Raw genomic sequence first — 21,679 nt, 5'->3', positions numbered from 1 at the left:
TATTAATATTAATGGCATTTTATTATTATTATTATTATTATTATTATTATTATTATTAATGACATTTTATTATTATTATTATTATTATTATTATTATTATTGTTATTATTATTATGAAGAAGAAGAAGAAGAGGTTTGTCCCAGGACATGTCAGATATCTATGAAACATTCATTCAGTCAGAAGGTTGTCATGGAGATCTGGAATGAAACGTCCACCAGGAACCACAGAGGTACAGACATCTGGAGCGCATGTCCAGTCTGACTCATACATGTGAAACAGACCACCGCAGCTTTTCGGGGACTCTGAGACATGTCAGGCGGACTTGGTGCTGTTGTTACTCTGGACATCCTTGTTGAAGGGACCTGTCCATGGTCACAGTGGAAGCAGTGGGTGGGAGGGGTTTGTTAAGATGGAGGTCATCTTCCCCAGCATCCTCCTTTCACACGTCTCCTCAACTGAATCCGGAGGGCAGCCCAGAACCGAGCTAGCTTTGTGAACTAGCTTGTTCAGTCTCTTCCTGTCTCGGTCGGAGCTGCCTGCCCCCCAACAGACCATCAGAGTGGATAACAGCACCAACCACAGAGTGATGAAAGGATCTGAGCAGCTGGGAATTCACTCCAAAGGACCTCAGCCTCCTCAGGAGGTGGACGCCTTTCTTGTACAGAGCATCTGTGCTGTGGGACCAGTTTAGTTTGTTATTGAGGGTCCCAGTGGTCCTCCCAGCTGGCCTCACTTCTCCTCAGGACCTTCTAGCCTGACGCTCCACTGGTCTCTACCAGAGAGACGCTGTTTCACATGAGACCATTCAGCCTCCTCAGGCAGAGGTTTGCTAGCCAGGGAGGAGATGAGGAGGCCCAGTACAGATCTGTCCTTCCCGTCACAGCTGAAGTCTCCTTTACTGGTTTCTTTTCGTCTGAAACACACAGCTGGACATTTGTCATCTCGTCCTCTCTCGGCCCATAGTCTGGTGGGTTTCTGAAGCTCCTCAGCTCCACGAGCTCTTTTGTGTAGAGGCAGGGCGTGTCCACGGACCCCTGTGGACACGTCCTGCTGTTTTACGTGTATCTGCTCATTAAAGTAACTCCAAACTCGGAATTCACCAGTGATCCATAATCATTACTTATTAATCAGTAATCGTCCGTCAGTCATTGGACCTCAGGTCAGTCTGTTGCCATGGTGATGCATTTAGTTTACTGATCATGTTTTCTTCTCCAAACCAAGATGGCTCCCTCTTCTTCTGCTGCTCTGATCCTCCTCTTCTTCTTCTCGGTCACCGTGGAGATGAGACCGTCACCTCACAGGGATGGAAAGCAGGTCTGTGGTCTGTGTGCTAAGCCTACCCCTAACCCATCCCTGATATGACATCATCAGGTGTTTTCAGGCTGTTTTCTTCTTCATTTACATCTGTCAGGTGATTGGCTGCTTTTTGGGTCAGGTGGTGTTTTCATGTGTAAGGGTGAAACACCTGTCTTCTAGGGTTACTCTGAAGGTACTCGTCTGTGGTTAACACCAGTAGCAGTAGTTAGGGTAATCAGACTAATCACGTAAACCGTGTGACCATTACTAGAAAAATTAGAGTAATCAGACAATAATCAGAGTAATCAGTCAATAATCAGAGTAATCACACAATAATCAGAGTGATCAGTCAATAATCAGAGTAATCAGACAATAATCAGAGTAATCAGTCAATAATCAGAGTAATCAGACAATAATCAGAGTAACCAGACAATAATCAGAGTAACCAGACAGTAATCAGAGTAATCAGTCAATAATCAGAGTAATCAGACAATAATCAGAGTAACCAGACAATAATCAGAGTAACCAGACAGTAATCAGAGTAAACAGACAATAATCACAGTAATCAGACAATAATCAGAGTAATCAGACAATAATCAGAGTAACCAGAATATTTTCAGAGTAACCAGACAATAATCAGAGTAATCAGACAGTAATCAGAGTAATCAGACAATAATCAGAGAACCTAGACAGTAATCAGAGAAATTAGAATATTACCAGAGTAATCAGACAATTACCAGAGTAATCGGACAATAATCAGAGTAATCAGACAATAATCAGAGTAACTAAACAATAATCAGAGTAACCAGACAATAATCAGAGTAACCAGACAATAATCAGAGTAATCAGACAATAATGAGAGTAATCAGTCAATAATCAGAGTAATCAGACAATAATCAGACTAACCAGACAGTAATCAGAGTAAACAGACAATAATCACAGTAATCAGACAATAATCAGAGTAACCAGACAATAATCAGAGTAACCAGACAATAATCAGAGTAACCAGACAGTAATCAGAGTAAACAGACAATAATCACAGTAATCAGACAATAATCAGAGTAACCAGACAATAATCAGAGTAACCAGACAGTAATCAGAGTAAACAGACAATAATCACAGTAATCAGAAAATAATCAGAGTAATCAGACAATAATCAGAGTAACCAGACAATAATCAGAGTAACCAGACAATAATCAGAGTAATCAGACAGTAATCAGAGTAAACAGACAATAATCACAGTAATCAGACAATAATCAGAGTAATCAGACAATAATCAGAGTAACCAGACAATAATCAGAGTAATCAGACAATAATCAGAGTAATCAGACAATAATCAGAGTAATCAGACAATAATCAGAGTAATCAGACAATAATCAGAGTAACCAAAATATTTTCAGAGTAACCAGAAAATAATCAGAGTAATCAGACAATATTCAGAGTAACCAAACAATAATCAGAGTAACCAGACAATAATCAGAGTAACTAGACAGTATTCAGAGAAATTAGAATATTACCAGAGTAATCAGACAATTACCAGAGTAATCGGACAATAATCAGAGTAATCAGACAATATTCAGAGTAACTAAACAATAATCAGAGTAACCAGACAATAATCAGAGTAACCAGACAATAATCAGAGTAATCAGTCAATAATCAGAGTAATCAGACAATAATCAGAGTAACCAGACAGTAATCAGAGTAAACAGACAATAATCACAGTAATCAGACAATAATCAGAGTAATCAGACAATAATCAGAGTAACCAGACAATAATCAGAGTAACCAGACAGTAATCAGCGTAAACAGACAATAATCACAGTAATCAGACAATAATCAGAGTAACCAGACAATAATCAGAGCAACCAGAATATTTTCAGAGTAACCAGACAATAATCAGAGTAATCAGACAGTAATCAGAGTAAACAGACAATAATCACAGTAATCAGAAAATAATCAGAGTAATCAGACAATAATCAGAGTAATCAGACAATAATCAGAGTAACCAGAATATTTTCAGAGTAACCAGAAAATAATCAGAGTAATAAGACAATAATCAGAGTAACCAGACAATAATCAGAGTAATCAGACAATAATCAGAGTAATCAGACAATAATCAGAGTAACCAGACAATAATCAGAGTAATCAGACAATAATCAGAGTAATCAGACAATAATCAGAGTAACTAGACAGTAATCAGAGTAACCAGACAATAATCAGAGTAATTAGACAATAATCAGAGTAATCAGTCAATAATCACAGTAAACAGACAATAATCACAGTAATCAGACAATAATCAGAGTAATCAGTCAATAATCACAGTAAACAGACAATAATCACAGTAATCAGACAATAATCAGAGTAATCAGACAATAATCACAGTAATCAGACAATAATCAGAGTAATCAGACAATAATCAGAGTAACAGACAATAATCAGAGTAATCAGACAATAATCAGAGTAATCAGACAATAATCAGAGTAATTAGACAGTAATCAGAGTAACCAGACAATAATCAGAGTAATTAGACAATAATCAGAGTAATCAGTCAATAATCACAGTAAACAGACAATAATCACAGTAATCAGACAATAATCACAGTAATCAGACAATAATCAGAGTAATCAGACAATAATCAGAGTAATCAGACAATAATCACAGTGATCAGACAATAATCAGAGTAACCAGAAAAAAATCAGAGTAATCAGACAATAATCACAGTAACCAGACAATAATCAGAGTAATCAGACAATAATCAGAGTAATCAGACAATAATCAGAGTAATCAGACAATAATCAGAGTAACTAGACAGTAATCAGAGTAACCAGACAATAATCAGAGTAATTAGACAATAATCAGAGTAATCAGTCAATAATCACAGTAAACAGACAATAATCACAGTAATCAGACAATAATCAGAGTAATCAGACAATAATCAGAGTAATCAGACAATAATCACAGTAATCAGACAATAATCACAGTAATCAGACAATAATCAGATTAATCAGACAATAATCAGAGTAACAGACAATAATCAGAGTAATCAGACAATAATCAGAGCAATCAGACAATAATCAGAGCAATCAGACAATAATCAGAGTAATCAGTCAATAATCACAGTAAACAGACAATAATCACAGTAATCAGACAATAATCAGAGTAATCAGACAATAATCAGAGTAATCAGACAATAATCACAGTAATCAGACAATAATCAGAGTAATCAGACAATAATCAGAGTAACAGACAATAATCAGAGTAATCAGACAATAATCACAGTAATCAGACAATAATCAGAGTAACCAGACAATAATCAGAGTAACAGACAATAATCAGAGTAATCAGACAATAATCACAGTAACCAGACAATAATCAGAGTAATCAGACAATAATCAGAGTAATCAGACAATAATCAGAGTAATCAGACAATAATCAGAGTAACTAGACAGTAATCAGAGTAACCAGACAATAATCAGAGTAATTAGACAATAATCAGAGCAATCAGTCAATAATCACAGTAAACAGACAATAATCACAGTAATCAGACAATAATCAGAGTAATCAGACAATAATCAGAGTAATCAGACAATAATCACAGTAATCAGACAATAATCACAGTAATCAGACAATAATCAGAGTAATCAGACAATAATCAGAGTAACAGACAATAATCAGAGTAATCAGACAATAATCAGAGCAATCACACAATAATCAGAGCAATCAGACAATAATCAGAGTAATCAGTCAATAATCACAGTAAACAGACAATAATCACAGTAATCAGACAATAATCAGAGTAATCAGACAATAATCAGAGTAATCAGACAATAATCAAAGTAATCAGACAATAATCACAGTAATCAGACAATAATCAGAGTAACCAGACAATAATCAGAGTAACAGACAATAATCAGAGTAACAGACAATAATCAGAGTAATCAGACAATAATCAGAGTAACCAGACAATAATCAGAGTATTCAGACAATAATCAGAGTAACCAGACAATAATCAGAGTAATCAGTCAATAATCAGAGTAATCAGACAATAATCAGAGTAACCAGACAGTAATCAGAGTAAACAGACAATAATCACAGTAATCAGACAATAATCAGACTAATCAGACAATAATCAGAGTAACCAGACAATAATCAGAGTAACCAGACAGTAATCAGCGTAAACAGACAATAATCACAGTAATCAGACAATAATCAGAGTAACCAGACAATAATCAGAGCAACCAGAATATTTTCAGAGTAACCAGACAATAATCAGAGTAATCAGACAGTAATCAGAGTAAACAGACAATAATCACAGTAATAAGAAAATAATCGGAGTAATCAGACAATAATCAGAGTAATCAGACAATAATCAGAGTAACCAGAATATTTTCAGAGTAACCAGAAAATAATCAGAGTAATAAGACAATAATCAGAGTAACCAGACAATAATCAGAGTAATCAGACAATAATCAGAGTAATCAGACAATGATCAGAGTAATCAGACAATAATCAGAGTAACCAGACAATAATCAGAGTAATCAGACAATAATCAGAGTAATCAGACAATAATCAGAGTAACCAGACAATAATCAGAGTAATCAGACAATAATCAGAGTAATCAGACAATAATCAGAGTAACCAGACAATAATCAGAGTAACAGACAATAATCAGAGTAACCAGACAATAATCAGAGTAATCAGACAATAATCAGAGTAATCAGACAATAATCAGAGTAACCAGACAATAATCAGAGTAACAGACAATAATCAGAGTAATCAGACAATAATCACAGTAACCAGACAATAATCAGAGTAATCAGACAATAATCAGAGTAATCAGACAATAATCAGAGTAACTAGACAGTAATCAGAGTAACCAGACAATAATCAGAGTAATCAGACAATAATCACAGTAATCAGACAATAATCAGAGTAACCAGACAATAATCACAGTAACCAGACAATAATCAGAGTAATCAGACAATAATCAGAGTAATCAGACAATAATCAGAGTAATCAGACAATAATCAGAGTAACTAGACAGTAATCAGAGTAACCAGACAATAATCAGAGTAATTAGACAATAATCAGAGCAATCAGTCAATAATCACAGTAAACAGACAATAATCACAGTAATCAGACAATAATCAGAGTAATCAGACAATAATCAGAGTAATCAGACAATAATCACAGTAATCAGACAATAATCACAGTAATCAGACAATAATCAGAGTAATCAGACAATAATCAGAGTAACAGACAATAATCAGAGTAATCAGACAATAATCAGAGCAATCACACAATAATCAGAGCAATCAGACAATAATCAGAGTAATCAGTCAATAATCACAGTAAACAGACAATAATCACAGTAATCAGACAATAATCAGAGTAATCAGACAATAATCAGAGTAATCAGACAATAATCAAAGTAATCAGACAATAATCACAGTAATCAGACAATAATCAGAGTAACCAGACAATAATCAGAGTAACAGACAATAATCAGAGTAACAGACAATAATCAGAGTAATCAGACAATAATCAGAGTAACCAGACAATAATAAAAGTATTCAGACAATAATCAGAGTAACCAGACAATAATCAGAGTAATCAGTCAATAATCAGAGTAATCAGACAATAATCAGAGTAACCAGACAGTAATCAGAGTAAACAGACAATAATCACAGTAATCAGACAATAATCAGACTAATCAGACAATAATCAGAGTAACCAGACAATAATCAGAGTAACCAGACAGTAATCAGCGTAAACAGACAATAATCACAGTAATCAGACAATAATCAGAGTAACCAGACAATAATCAGAGCAACCAGAATATTTTCAGAGTAACCAGACAATAATCAGAGTAATCAGACAGTAATCAGAGTAAACAGACAATAATCACAGTAATAAGAAAATAATCAGAGTAATCAGACAATAATCAGAGTAATCAGACAATAATCAGAGTAACCAGAATATTTTCAGAGTAACCAGAAAATAATCAGAGTAATAAGACAATAATCAGAGTAACCAGACAATAATCAGAGTAATCAGACAATAATCAGAGTAATCAGACAATAATCAGAGTAATCAGACAATAATCAGAGTAACCAGACAATAATCAGAGTAATCAGACAATAATCAGAGTAATCAGACAATAATCAGAGTAACTAGACAGTAATCAGAGTAACCAGACAATAATCAGAGTAATTAGACAATAATCAGAGTAATCAGTCAATAATCACAGTAAACAGACAATAATCACAGTAATCAGACAATAATCAGAGTAATCAGACAATAATCAGAGTAATCAGACAATAATCAGAGTAATCAGACAATAATCACAGTAATCAGACAATAATCAGAGTAATCAGACAATAATCAGAGTAACAGACAATAATCAGAGTAATCAGACAATAATCAGAGTAATCAGACAATAATCAGAGTAACTAGACAGTAATCAGAGTAACCAGACAATAATCAGAGTAATTAGACAATAATCAGAGTAATCAGTCAATAATCACAGTAAACAGACAATAATCAGAGTAACAGACAATAATCAGAGTAATCAGACAATAATCAGAGTAACCAGACAATAATCAGAGTATTCAGACAATAATCAGAGTAACCAGACAATAATCAGAGTAACCAGACAATAATCAGAGTAACAGACAATAATCAGAGTAATCAGACAATATTCAGAGTAACCAGACAATAATCAGAGTAATCAGACAATAATCAGAGTAACCAGACAATAATCAGAGTAACCAGACAATAATCAGAGTAACCAGACAATAATCAGAGTAACCAAAATATTTTCAGAGTAACCAGAATATAATCAGAGTAATCAGACAATATTCAGAGTAACCAAACAATAATCAGAGTAACCAGACAATAATCAGAGTAACTAGACAGTATTCAGAGAAATTAGAATATTACCAGAGTAATCAGACAATTACCAGAGTAATCGGACAATAATCAGAGTAATCAGACAATATTCAGAGTAACTAAACAATAATCAGAGTAACCAGACAATAATCAGAGTAACCAGACAATACTCAGAGTAATCAGACAATAATCAGAGTAACCAGACAGTAATCAGAGTAAACAGACAATAATCACAGTAATCAGACAATAATCAGAGTAATCAGACAATAATCAGAGTAACCAGACAATAATCAGAGTAATCAGACAATAATCAGAGTAATTAGACAATAATCAGAGTAATCAGTCAATAATCACAGTAAACAGACAATAATCACAGTAATCAGACAATAATCAGAGTAATCAGACAATAATCAGAGTAATCAGACAATAATCAGAGTAATCAGACAATAATCACAGTAATCAGACAATAATCAGAGTAATCAGACAATAATCAGAGTAACAGACAATAATCAGAGTAATCAGACAATAATCAGAGTAATCAGACAATAATCAGAGTAACTAGACAGTAATCAGAGTAACCAGACAATAATCAGAGTAATTAGACAATAATCAGAGTAATCAGTCAATAATCACAGTAAACAGACAATAATCAGAGTAACAGACAATAATCAGAGTAATCAGACAATATTCAGAGTAACCAGACAATAATCAGAGTAATCAGACAATAATCAGAGTAACCAGACAATAATCTGAGTAACCAGACAATAATCAGAGTAACCAGACAATAATCAGAGTAACCAAAATATTTTCAGAGTAACCAGAATATAATCAGAGTAATCAGACAATAATCAGAGTAATCAGACAATAATCAGAGTAACTAGACAGTAATCAGAGTAACCAGACAATAATCAGAGTAATTAGACAATAATCAGAGTAATCAGTCAATAATCACAGTAAACAGACAATAATCACAGTAATCAGACAATAATCAGAGTAATCAGACAATAATCAGAGTAATCAGACAATAATCACAGTAATCAGACAATAATCACAGTAATCAGACAATAATCAGATTAATCAGACAATAATCAGAGTAACAGACAATAATCAGAGTAATCAGACAATAATCAGAGCAATCAGACAATAATCAGAGCAATCAGACAATAATCAGAGTAATCAGTCAATAATCACAGTAAACAGACAATAATCACAGTAATCAGACAATAATCAGAGTAATCAGACAATAATCAGAGTAATCAGACAATAATCACAGTAATCAGACAATAATCAGAGTAATCAGACAATAATCAGAGTAACAGACAATAATCAGAGTAATCAGACAATAATCACAGTAATCAGACAATAATCAGAGTAACCAGACAATAATCAGAGTAACAGACAATAATCAGAGTAATCAGACAATAATCACAGTAACCAGACAATAATCAGAGTAATCAGACAATAATCAGAGTAATCAGACAATAATCAGAGTAATCAGACAATAATCAGAGTAACTAGACAGTAATCAGAGTAACCAGACAATAATCAGAGTAATTAGACAATAATCAGAGCAATCAGTCAATAATCACAGTAAACAGACAATAATCACAGTAATCAGACAATAATCAGAGTAATCAGACAATAATCAGAGTAATCAGACAATAATCACAGTAATCAGACAATAATCACAGTAATCAGACAATAATCAGAGTAATCAGACAATAATCAGAGTAACAGACAATAATCAGAGTAATCAGACAATAATCAGAGCAATCACACAATAATCAGAGCAATCAGACAATAATCAGAGTAATCAGTCAATAATCACAGTAAACAGACAATAATCACAGTAATCAGACAATAATCAGAGTAATCAGACAATAATCAGAGTAATCAGACAATAATCAAAGTAATCAGACAATAATCACAGTAATCAGACAATAATCAGAGTAACCAGACAATAATCAGAGTAACAGACAATAATCAGAGTAACAGACAATAATCAGAGTAATCAGACAATAATCAGAGTAACCAGACAATAATCAGAGTATTCAGACAATAATCAGAGTAACCAGACAATAATCAGAGTAATCAGTCAATAATCAGAGTAATCAGACAATAATCAGAGTAACCAGACAGTAATCAGAGTAAACAGACAATAATCACAGTAATCAGACAATAATCAGACTAATCAGACAATAATCAGAGTAACCAGACAATAATCAGAGTAACCAGACAGTAATCAGCGTAAACAGACAATAATCACAGTAATCAGACAATAATCAGAGTAACCAGACAATAATCAGAGCAACCAGAATATTTTCAGAGTAACCAGACAATAATCAGAGTAATCAGACAGTAATCAGAGTAAACAGACAATAATCACAGTAATAAGAAAATAATCAGAGTAATCAGACAATAATCAGAGTAATCAGACAATAATCAGAGTAACCAGAATATTTTCAGAGTAACCAGAAAATAATCAGAGTAATAAGACAATAATCAGAGTAACCAGACAATAATCAGAGTAATCAGACAATAATCAGAGTAATCAGACAATAATCAGAGTAATCAGACAATAATCAGAGTAACCAGACAATAATCAGAGTAATCAGACAATAATCAGAGTAATCAGACAATAATCAGAGTAACTAGACAGTAATCAGAGTAACCAGACAATAATCAGAGTAATTAGACAATAATCAGAGTAATCAGTCAATAATCACAGTAAACAGACAATAATCACAGTAATCAGACAATAATCAGAGTAATCAGACAATAATCAGAGTAATCAGACAATAATCAGAGTAATCAGACAATAATCACAGTAATCAGACAATAATCAGAGTAATCAGACAATAATCAGAGTAACAGACAATAATCAGAGTAATCAGACAATAATCAGAGTAATCAGACAATAATCAGAGTAACTAGACAGTAATCAGAGTAACCAGACAATAATCAGAGTAATTAGACAATAATCAGAGTAATCAGTCAATAATCACAGTAAACAGACAATAATCAGAGTAACAGACAATAATCAGAGTAATCAGACAATAATCAGAGTAACCAGACAATAATCAGAGTAATCAGACAGTAATCAGAGTAAACAGACAATAATCACAGTAATCAGAAAATAATCAGAGTAATCAGACAATAATCAGAGTAACCAGACAATAATCAGAGTAACCAGACAATAATCAGAGTAACCAGACAATAATCAGAGTAACCAAAATATTTTCAGAGTAACCAGAATATAATCAGAGTAATCAGACAATATTCAGAGTAACCAAACAATAATCAGAGTAACCAGACAATAATCAGAGTAACCAGACAATACTCAGAGTAATCAGACAATAATCAGAGTAACCAGACAGTAATCAGAGTAAACAGACAATAATCACAGTAATCAGACAATAATCAGAGTAATCAGACAATAATCAGAGTAACCAGACAATAATCAGAGTAACCAGACAGTAATCAGCATAAACAGACAATAATCACAGTAATCAGACAATAATCAGAGTAACCAGACAATAATCAGAGCAACCAGAATATTTTCAGAGTAACCAGACAATAATCAGAGTAATCAGACAGTAATCAGAGTAAACAGACAATAATCACAGTAATCAGAAAATAATCAGAGTAATCAGACAATAATCAGAGTAATCAGAGAATAATCAGAGTAACCAGAATATTTTCAGAGTAACCAGAAAATAATCTGAGTAATAAGACAATAATCAGAGTAACCAGATAATAATCAGAGTAATCAGACAATAATCAGAGTAATCAGACAATAATCAGAGTAATCAGACAATAATCAGAGTAACCAGACAATAATCAGAGTAATCAGACAATAATCAGAGTAATCAGACAATAATCAGAGTAACCAGACAATAATCAGAGTATTCAGACAATAATCAGAGTATCCAGACAATAATCAGAGTAACCAGACAATAATCAGAGTAACAGACAATAATCAGAGTAATCAGACAATAATCAGAGTAACCAGACAATAATCAGAGTAACCAGACAATAATCAGAGTAACCAAAATATTTTCAGAGTAACCAGAAAATAATCAGAGTAATCAGACAATATTCAGAGTAACCAAACAATAATCAGAGTAACCAGACAATAATCAGAGTAACTAGACAGTATTCAGAGAAATTAGAATATTACCAGAGTAATCAGACAATTACCAGAGTAATCGGACAATAATCAGAGTAATCAGACAATATTCAGAGTAACTAAACAATAATCAGAGTAACCAGACAATAATCAGAGTAACCAGACAATGATCAGAGTAATCAGACAATAATCAGAGTAACCAGACAGTAATCAGAGTAAACAGACAATAATCACAGTAATCAGACAATAATCAGAGTAATCAGACAATAATCAGAGTAACCAGACAATAATCAGAGTAACCAGACAGTAATCAGCGTAAACAGACAATAATCACAGTAATCAGACAATAATCAGAGTAACCAGACAATAATCAGAGCAACCAGAATATTTTCAGAGTAACCAGACAATAATCAGAGTAATCAGACAGTAATCAGAGTAAACAGACAATAATCACAGTAATCAGAAAATAATCAGAGTAATCAGACAATAATCAGAGTAATCAGACAATAATCAGAGTAACCAGAATATTTTCAGAGTAACCAGAAAATAATCTGAGTAATAAGACAATAATCAGAGTAACCAGATAATAATCAGAGTAATCAGACAATAATCAGAGTAATCAGACAATAATCAGAGTAATCAGACAATAATCAGAGTAACCAGACAATAATCAGAGTAATCAGACAATAATCAGAGTAATCAGACAATAATCAGAGTAACTAGACAGTAATCACAGTAACCAGACAATAATCAGAGTAATTAGACAATAATCAGAGTAATCAGTCAATAATCACAGTAAACAGACAATAATCACAGTAATCAGACAATAATCAGAGTAATCAGACAATAATCAGAGTAATCAGACAATAATCAGAGTAATCAGACAATAATCACAGTAATCAGACAATAATCAGAGTAATCAGACAATAATCAGAGTAACAGACAATAATCAGAGTAATCAGACAATAATCAGAGTAACTAGACAGTAATCAGAGTAACCAGACAATAATCAGAGTAATTAGACAATAATCAGTGTAATCAGTCAATAATCACAGTAAACAGACAATAATCACAGTAATCAGACAATAATCAGAGTAATCAGACAATAATCAGAGTAATCAGACAATAATCAGAGTAACTAGACAGTAATCAGAGTAACCAGACAATAATCAGAGTAATTAGACAATAATCAGAGTAATCAGTCAATAATCACAGTAAACAGACAATAATCACAGTAATCAGACAATAATCAGAGTAATCAGACAATAATCAGAGTAATCAGACAATAATCACAGTAATCAGACAATAATCACAGTAATCAGACAATAATCAGAGTAATCAGACAATAATCAGAGTAACAGACAATAATCAGAGCAATCAGACAATAATCAGAGCAATCAGACAATAATCAGAGCAATCAGACAATAATCAGAGTAATTAGTCAATAATCACAGTAAACAGACAATAATCACAGTAATCAGACAATAATCAGAGTAATCAGACAATAATCAGAGTAATCAGACAATAATCAGAGTAATCAGACAATAATCACAGTAATCAGACAATAATCAGAGTAACCAGACAATAATCAGAGTAACAGACAATAATCAGAGTAATCAGACAATAATCAGAGTAACCAGACAATAATCAGAGTATTCAGACAATAATCAGAGTAACCAGACAATAATCAGAGTAACCAGACAATAATCAGAGTAACAGACAATAATCAGAGTAATCAGACAATAATCAGAGTAACCAGACAATAATCAGAGTAATCAGACAATAATCAGAGTAACCAGACAATAATCAGAGTAACCAGACAATAATCAGAGTAACCAGACAATAATCAGAGTAACCAAAATATTTTCAGAGTAACCAGAAAATAATCAGAGTAATCAGACAATATTCAGAGTAACCAAGCAATAATCAGAGTAACCAGACAATAATCAGAGTAACTAGACAGTATTCAGAGAAATTAGAATATTACCAGAGTAATCAGACAATTACCAGAGTAATCGGACAATAATCAGAGTAATCAGACAATATTCAGAGTAACTAAACAATAATCAGAGTAACCAGACAATAATCAGAGTAACCAGACAATAATCAGAGTAATCAGTCAATAATCAGAGTAATCAGACAATAATCAGAGTAACCAGACAGTAATCAGAGTAAACAGACAATAATCACAGTAATCAGACAATAATCAGAGTAATCATACAATAATCAGAGTAACCAGACAATAATCAGAGTAACCAGACAGTAATCAGCGTAAACAGACAATAATCACAGTAATCAGACAATAATCAGAGTAACCAGACAATAATCAGAGCAACCAGAATATTTTCAGAGTAACCAGACAATAATCAGAGTAATCAGACAGTAATCAGAGTAAACAGACAATAATCACAGTAATCAGAAAATAATCAGAGTAATCAGACAATAATCAGAGTAATCAGACAATAATCAGAGTAACCAGAATATTTTCAGAGTAACCAGAAAATAATCTGAGTAATAAGACAATAATCAGAGTAACCAGATAATAATCAGAGTAATCAGACAATAATCAGAATAATCAGACAATAATCAGAGTAATCAGACAATAATCAGAGTAACCAGACAATAATCAGAGTAATCAGACAATAATCAGAGTAATCAGACAATAATCAGAGTAACTAGACAGTAATCACAGTAACCAGACAATAATCAGAGTAATTAGACAATAATCAGAGTAATCAGTCAATAATCACAGTAAACAGACAATAATCACAGTAATCAGACAATAATCAGAGTAATCAGACAATAATCAGAGTAATCAGACAATAATCAGAGTAATCAGACAATAATCACAGTAATCAGACAATAATCAGAGTAATCAGACAATAATCAGAGTAACAGACAATAATCAGAGTAATCAGACAATAATCAGAGTAATCAGACAATAATCAGAGTAACTAGACAGTAATCAGAGTAACCAGACAATAATCAGAGTAATTAGACAATAATCAGAGTAATCAGTCAATAATCACAGTAAACAGACAACAATCACAGTAATCAGACAATAATCAGAGTAATCAGACAATAATCAGATTAATCAGACAATAATCACAGTAATCAGACAATAATCAGAGTAACCAGAAAATAATCAGAGTAATCAGACAATAATCACAGTAACCAGACAATAATCAGAGTAATCAGACAATAATCAGAGTAATCAGACAATAATCAGAGTAATCAGACAATAATCAGAGTAACTAGACAGTAATCAGAGTAACCAGACAATAATCAGAGTAATTAGACAATAATCAGAGTAATCAGTCAATAATCACAGTAAACAGACAATAATCACAGTAATCAGACAATAATCAGAGTAATCAGACAATAATCAGAGTAATCAGACAATAATCACAGTAATCAGACAATAATCAGAGTAATCAGACAATAATCAGAGTAACAGACAATAATCAGAGTAATCAGACAATAATCAGAGCAATCAGACAATAATCAGAGCAATCAGACAATAATCAGAGTAATCAGTCAATAATCACAGTAAACAGACAATAATCACAGTAATCAGACAATAATCAGAGTAATCAGAAAATAATCAGAGTAATCAGACAATAATCAGAGTAATCAGACAATAATCACAGTAATCAGACAATAATCAGAGTAACCAGACAATAATCAGAGTAACAGACAATAATCAGAGTAATCAGACAATAATCAGAGTAACCAGACAATAATCAGAGTATTCAGACAATAATCAGAGTAACCAGACAATAATCAGAGTAACCAGACAATAATCAGAGTAACAGACAATAATCAGAGTAATCAGACAATAATCAGAGTAACCAGACAATAATCAGAGTAATCAGACAATAATCAGAGTAACCAGACAATAATCAGAGTAACCAGACAATAATCAGAGTAACCAGACAATAATCAGAGTAACAGACAATAATCAGAGTAATCAGACAATAATCAGAGTAACCAGACAATAATCAGAGTAATCAGACAATAATCAGAGTAACCAGACAATAATCAGCGTAACCAGACAATAATCAGAGTAACCAGACAATAATCAGAGTAATCAGACAATAATAACAGTAAACAGACAATAATCAGTAACCAGACAATAATCAGAGTAACCAGACAATAATCAGAGTAACAGACAATAATCAGAGTAATCAGACAATAATCAGAGTAACCAGACAATAATCAGAGTAATCAGACAATAATCAGAGTAACCAGACAATAATCAGAGTAACCAGACAATAATCAGAGTAACAGACAATAATCAGAGTAATCAGACAATAATCAGAGTAACCAGACAATAATCAGAGTAATCAGACAATAATCAGAGTAACCAGACAATAATCAGAGTAACCAGACAATAATCAGAGTAACCAGACAATAATCAGAGTAACCAGACAATAATCAGAGTAATCAGACAATAATCAGAGTAATCAGACAATAATCAGAGTAACAGACAATAATCAGAGTAATCAGACAATAATCAGAGTAACCAGACAATAATCAGAGTAACAGACAATAATCAGAGTAATCAGACAATAATCAGAGTAACCAGACAATAATCAGAGTAACCAGACAATAATCAGAGTAACCAGACAATAATCAGAGTAATCAGACAATAATCACAGTAACCAGACAATAATCAGAGTAACCAGACAGTAATCAGAGTAACCAGACAATAATCAGAGTAACAGACAATAATCAGAGTAACCAGACAATAATCAGAGTAACCAGACAATTAATCAATCAGTCAAAGAAACTTTCTTAATCTCAGATGGACATTAGAGGAAATTACCAGAGTAATCAGACAATAATAAGTAATTACCAGAGTTACCAAACAATAATCAGAGTAACCAGACATTTTTCAGAGTAACCAAACAATAATCAGAGTAACAAGACATTTTTCAGAGTAACCAAACAATAATCAGATTATTCAGAAAATAATCAGAGTAATTAGACAATATTCAGAGTAACCAGACAATAATATGAGTAACCAAACAATAATCAGAGTAATCAGAGTAATCAGACAATAATCAGAGTAATTAGACAATATTCAGAGTAATCAGACAATAATCAGAGTATTTCTACAATAGCAGTCATGTTAATCCCCTCATTCATTCATGTAGAGCAGGGACTCCCAAAGTGTGGTGCGCGCATCCCTGGGGGTGCGCGAGGTGCCGCTAGGGGGTGCGCGAGGTGAAAAGTGTAATGGCTGCAGAGCTCAGAGAAGTCTGTCATATGTCACCATTAGCGTAGCCAGAAACTCATTTGTGGGTGGGCCTAAGAAAACGTAAGAGGGCACAATAAATGTAATTGAAAACAAGTGTATTTTGCTTGTGTGTGTGTGTGTGTGTGTGTGTGTGTGTGTGTGTGTCCTCCGCACATGCCCTAATTCAGGGGTTGGCAACCCGCGGCTCTGGAGCCGCATGCGGCTCTTCCATCCATCTGATGCGGCTCTCTGTGCTTGTAAAATAATGAATGGATATTTAAATAAAATGCTTTATATTTTACTGCATTAATTTTACATCTGTATGTCAATTCTAAATGTAAAGATTGTCTGCGTAAACCTGAACAGCTCCAACCCAGTCTTACTGTGAGACCGGGTTGACGCGTCACGCTTGTGCGTAATCATATCGGCGCTTCCTGAGCTGAAGAGGATGTGAGATTCTGGGCTTCTCCTCAGACGGCTCCTGGATGTGTCGCCACATTGGAGACAGGAACAAGCGCTATTCAGCCAAAGTTTCATCATCAGGGAACATTTTCTAAGTGACAAGTCTCTCTGAGAGACCGGGTTTGAAAAACACTCGCTTCAGTGGGAGGAATCTTCCCGCATGCGCTCTGGTTCTGCAACGCGCTCCAAGGCCCTCTCCACAACTTCAGCTCGCTGTGTACCTTATGTAGTACACGCTGACAGCGAGCTGCGCTGAGCAGTGTCCAGCTCAGATGTTCAGATGGGAATCTTTTCTTGAGTGATTTAGCTACATCTGCGATGTGCGTAGAATAAAGTGTCAGTTCGTCTGCATGCGTCGGGGTAATTCTTTCTATTCTTTCTCCGTCAAAATAAACGGTCAAATACGGGAACTGTCCGGTCAACACAAGCCCTGCTTTTAACTGTTCTGTTTTCTTGTGAAAAGAGATATAATTAAACTTGATTAACACCAGAGCCAGGCGCACTGCGCCGTTATCTCCGTTGCTGTAAATGAGGGACAAACAAAATGATCGGATCCTTTTCTGACCTTCCCCACCTACAAAGTTTAATTACAACAATCAAACGTGACAGAGCCTGGATTTGTATTCTGAACAGTCTAAACATGTTTTAAAAAGAAACGTATGACAAAAGTGGCACCTGCTCAGTAAAACCACCAACAGGGTGAAAAATATCTCAATATTGTAGCAGAGACGGGCTACAGCTTCTGGATCCACTTTATATAAATCGTTTTATTGATTATCGTCTTATGAAAGATAACTTTGACGTACACGAGCGACCGGTACTGGCTGCTGTCATCTGTTGTGAGCAGTGCTCTGCTGTCTGAGGGTAGGCCCCGCCCACAACACCGTGGCTGCTGCGGTGTTTTCTTTACTGTGGGAAACGGGTAACAATGGCTCTTTGATGGGAACAGGTTGCCGACCCCGGTTTAGCGTGACGTCTGATACATACATATACATATACATATATATATATATATATATATATATATATATATATATATATATATATATATATATATATATATATATATATATGTATATATAGCCATGCCCTGACGTGGGGCTGGGGGGTGCATCAACATGGTCGGGACATAGAAGGGGGTGCGCGGCTAAACCGCTGATGTAGAGCATTAAACACATTATTAAAACACTGCATTTAAACAGAATGTTCATCAACCACATATGATAAAATACAGTTTTAAAGTCATTTATGACAGGGGGATTAGCTTCATTCAGACAGTAGAAGATGAGAAGTCCTGCTTCTTGCATACTTGAGGACTCATGATGTATGCAGGATGAGTTAAGAATATCAGGTCAAGTTCATGTCTTCATGTCAGCACCAGGGCGTCAGAGTGACCTGTATGAAGTCTGGTCTGCAGGTTACAGTTAACTTCTGGTCCTTTTGGTACGCTACATCTGTGTAATCAGAGTAACTGAGTACTGATCCTACCTGTTCTCACCCTTCAGGTGTCAGGCTCTCTCTTCAGCTCGCACCTCACCTCCCTTATCATGGCTCAGCCCACCTCTGATGACATCACAGAGGGCTCTGCCAATGAGGCGACAACCCAACTTGCCTCTGAAGGAGCGACTCTGAACCGAACCAACATCAACAGACTGGTGGGTGGGCAGGGCCCAGGCCCTGGGTTCCTCCTGGACTTCTTGAAGCAGCAGACCAAGACAAGGGGTCGGAGCCGTAAGACGATGTTTGGAGGAAGAGGATGTTTTGGGATGAAGATTGACCGCATTGGCTCCATCAGCGGCCTGGGCTGTTAGAGACATTTCAGGTTACCATGGCAACTAACCACCTTTGACTTCCAGCATCATGTGGCCTCAGAGGCCACAGAAACCTGCCGTAGTGACGAAGACTGAAGTAGAGTCTGACCTGTGACCCCTGGCTTAAACACAGCCAGCAGGACTGAGTGTGGCAGCATCTTCATGCGTCAGAGTCAGCAAATAAGCCTGTGACGTCATCTTGTTCATGTAACTTATCTCCATAATAAACTGTTTAAGGGTGTCGCTTCCGGCTGTTTTATGACATCATGCTGACGTCACTGCCCTCCCCCTTTCAGATCGTGTGATGTTTTATTTATTTATTTTTAAAGCAGTTTTTTTATTAGTCAACATCAATCATATTTTATTGTAACAACCAAAACACACACACACACACACACACACACACACACACACACACACACACACAAAAACTCAGTAGATAAACCAAAACCACATAACTGGACCATTAGAAATATTCTAATCAGCAGAAACAACCGGACTTATTAACAAGACACGATAAAAAACAAACAAAATAATAAAAATAAATACAATATTATTAATACTACTAATAATAACACACTAATAATAATAATAATAATAATAATACATATTTAAAGACAGAGGACCTTAGTTCACAGGATCTTCAGCCTGTAGAGTCGTTACCTTTTTAAGAGATTTGCAAAAAAGCATAAAATGGTTTTGGAAAAAAGGAAAGTTTGGATTCACTTTCATAAAACGGCATTTGTGAATCAAAAATTTCCCAAAAATTATCAAATTATTTACAACGAATTGAATCTGATTTTTTTTTCTATACACCCAACTTGAATAGTATTATATGTGAATAAGGGGGTATTGTAAGTGTTTTTGAATAAAAGCCGATTGTATAAATCTGACCAAGATGTATTTACCGATTTGCAATCATAGAAAAGGTGTTTCACTATTACATAAGACACATAAATTATCTTGTATATTAAATCTGATATTTAACAATTCTTTACATGGATATGTATTATTAATCGTTTTAAAGTGAACTTCCTTCATTTTGGGGAGAAGAGGATAAGAGAGAAACTCTGTTCTTATGACTTTGGTGTCTTTAATTGAGAAAATCGGAGAAAGAACTTTCCTTCTGACAGGAATCGGGAATAACTTGTCTGACAAGACTGCTCTTAGGTAAGAGTTATTACATCTACGGTCTGTAAAAGTCAAATCACCTATAGATAATTTAGGTGTACTTGTTCCATGTTGAATACTTTGACCATCTGGCCCTCAGCTGGAGAGATAGCCTTTATACCTCTAGAGTATTCCAGTACAGAACAGTCTAGATTATACTTAATTCTGAACTCGGTATGCTCCAGAAACTTACCCGTACTGTCCATCAGCTGCATTATGGCCCAAACTCCTTTATCCATCCAACTTTTATAATACATGGACTTCCGTTTATACAGAACACATCTGTTATTCCATATAGAGGAGGAATGTGGGCTAAAGTTGTGCGAGTAGATCATTTTCCAGTACATCAACACTTGTTTAATATAGTTAGAAAGTCTGATGGGTAATTTAAGAGGATCAAAATCACATTTTAACAGAAAATCTATACCTCCAATCTTCTCAAACAGAAATGAAGGAACACAGAACCAGATAGTCTTTCTTAATTAAAATTTTTTTAGCCATTGTAATTTAATAACTCCATTCATTACTTCAAAGTCCATGACATTCAGACCTCCTTCTTCTATAGGTTTTACTAGATCGTTTTTCCTAATCAAATGTTGTTTATTATTCCAAATAAAGTCATATTGTGTTTTATTTATTCTCTTAACATATTGGTCAGGGATAGCTACTGAAATAGC

The 21,679-nt window shown here is 34.4% G+C and overlaps 1 protein-coding gene across 1 annotated transcript in view; it reads left to right on the top strand.

Annotated features, from left to right (window-relative positions):
- The window catches only part of nppcl2 (natriuretic peptide C-like 2), a 20,912-nt gene extending 955 nt beyond the window's left edge, over positions 1-19,957 (top strand). The window contains exons 2-3 of the mRNA XM_054738572.2: positions 1,223-1,315; positions 19,527-19,957. Coding sequence (XP_054594547.2) covers positions 1,223-1,315; positions 19,527-19,832 — 399 coding nt within the window. The 3' untranslated portion in view covers positions 19,833-19,957. The remainder of the gene's footprint in view (positions 1-1,222; positions 1,316-19,526) is intronic.
- Positions 19,958-21,679: the final 1,722 nt, after the last annotated feature.

Source organism: Nothobranchius furzeri, chromosome 2 (genome assembly GCF_043380555.1).
Source record: "Nothobranchius furzeri strain GRZ-AD chromosome 2, NfurGRZ-RIMD1, whole genome shotgun sequence".
NCBI lineage: Eukaryota > Metazoa > Chordata > Actinopteri > Cyprinodontiformes > Nothobranchiidae > Nothobranchius > Nothobranchius furzeri.
This window is presented reverse-complemented; position numbering and strand designations above follow the sequence as displayed.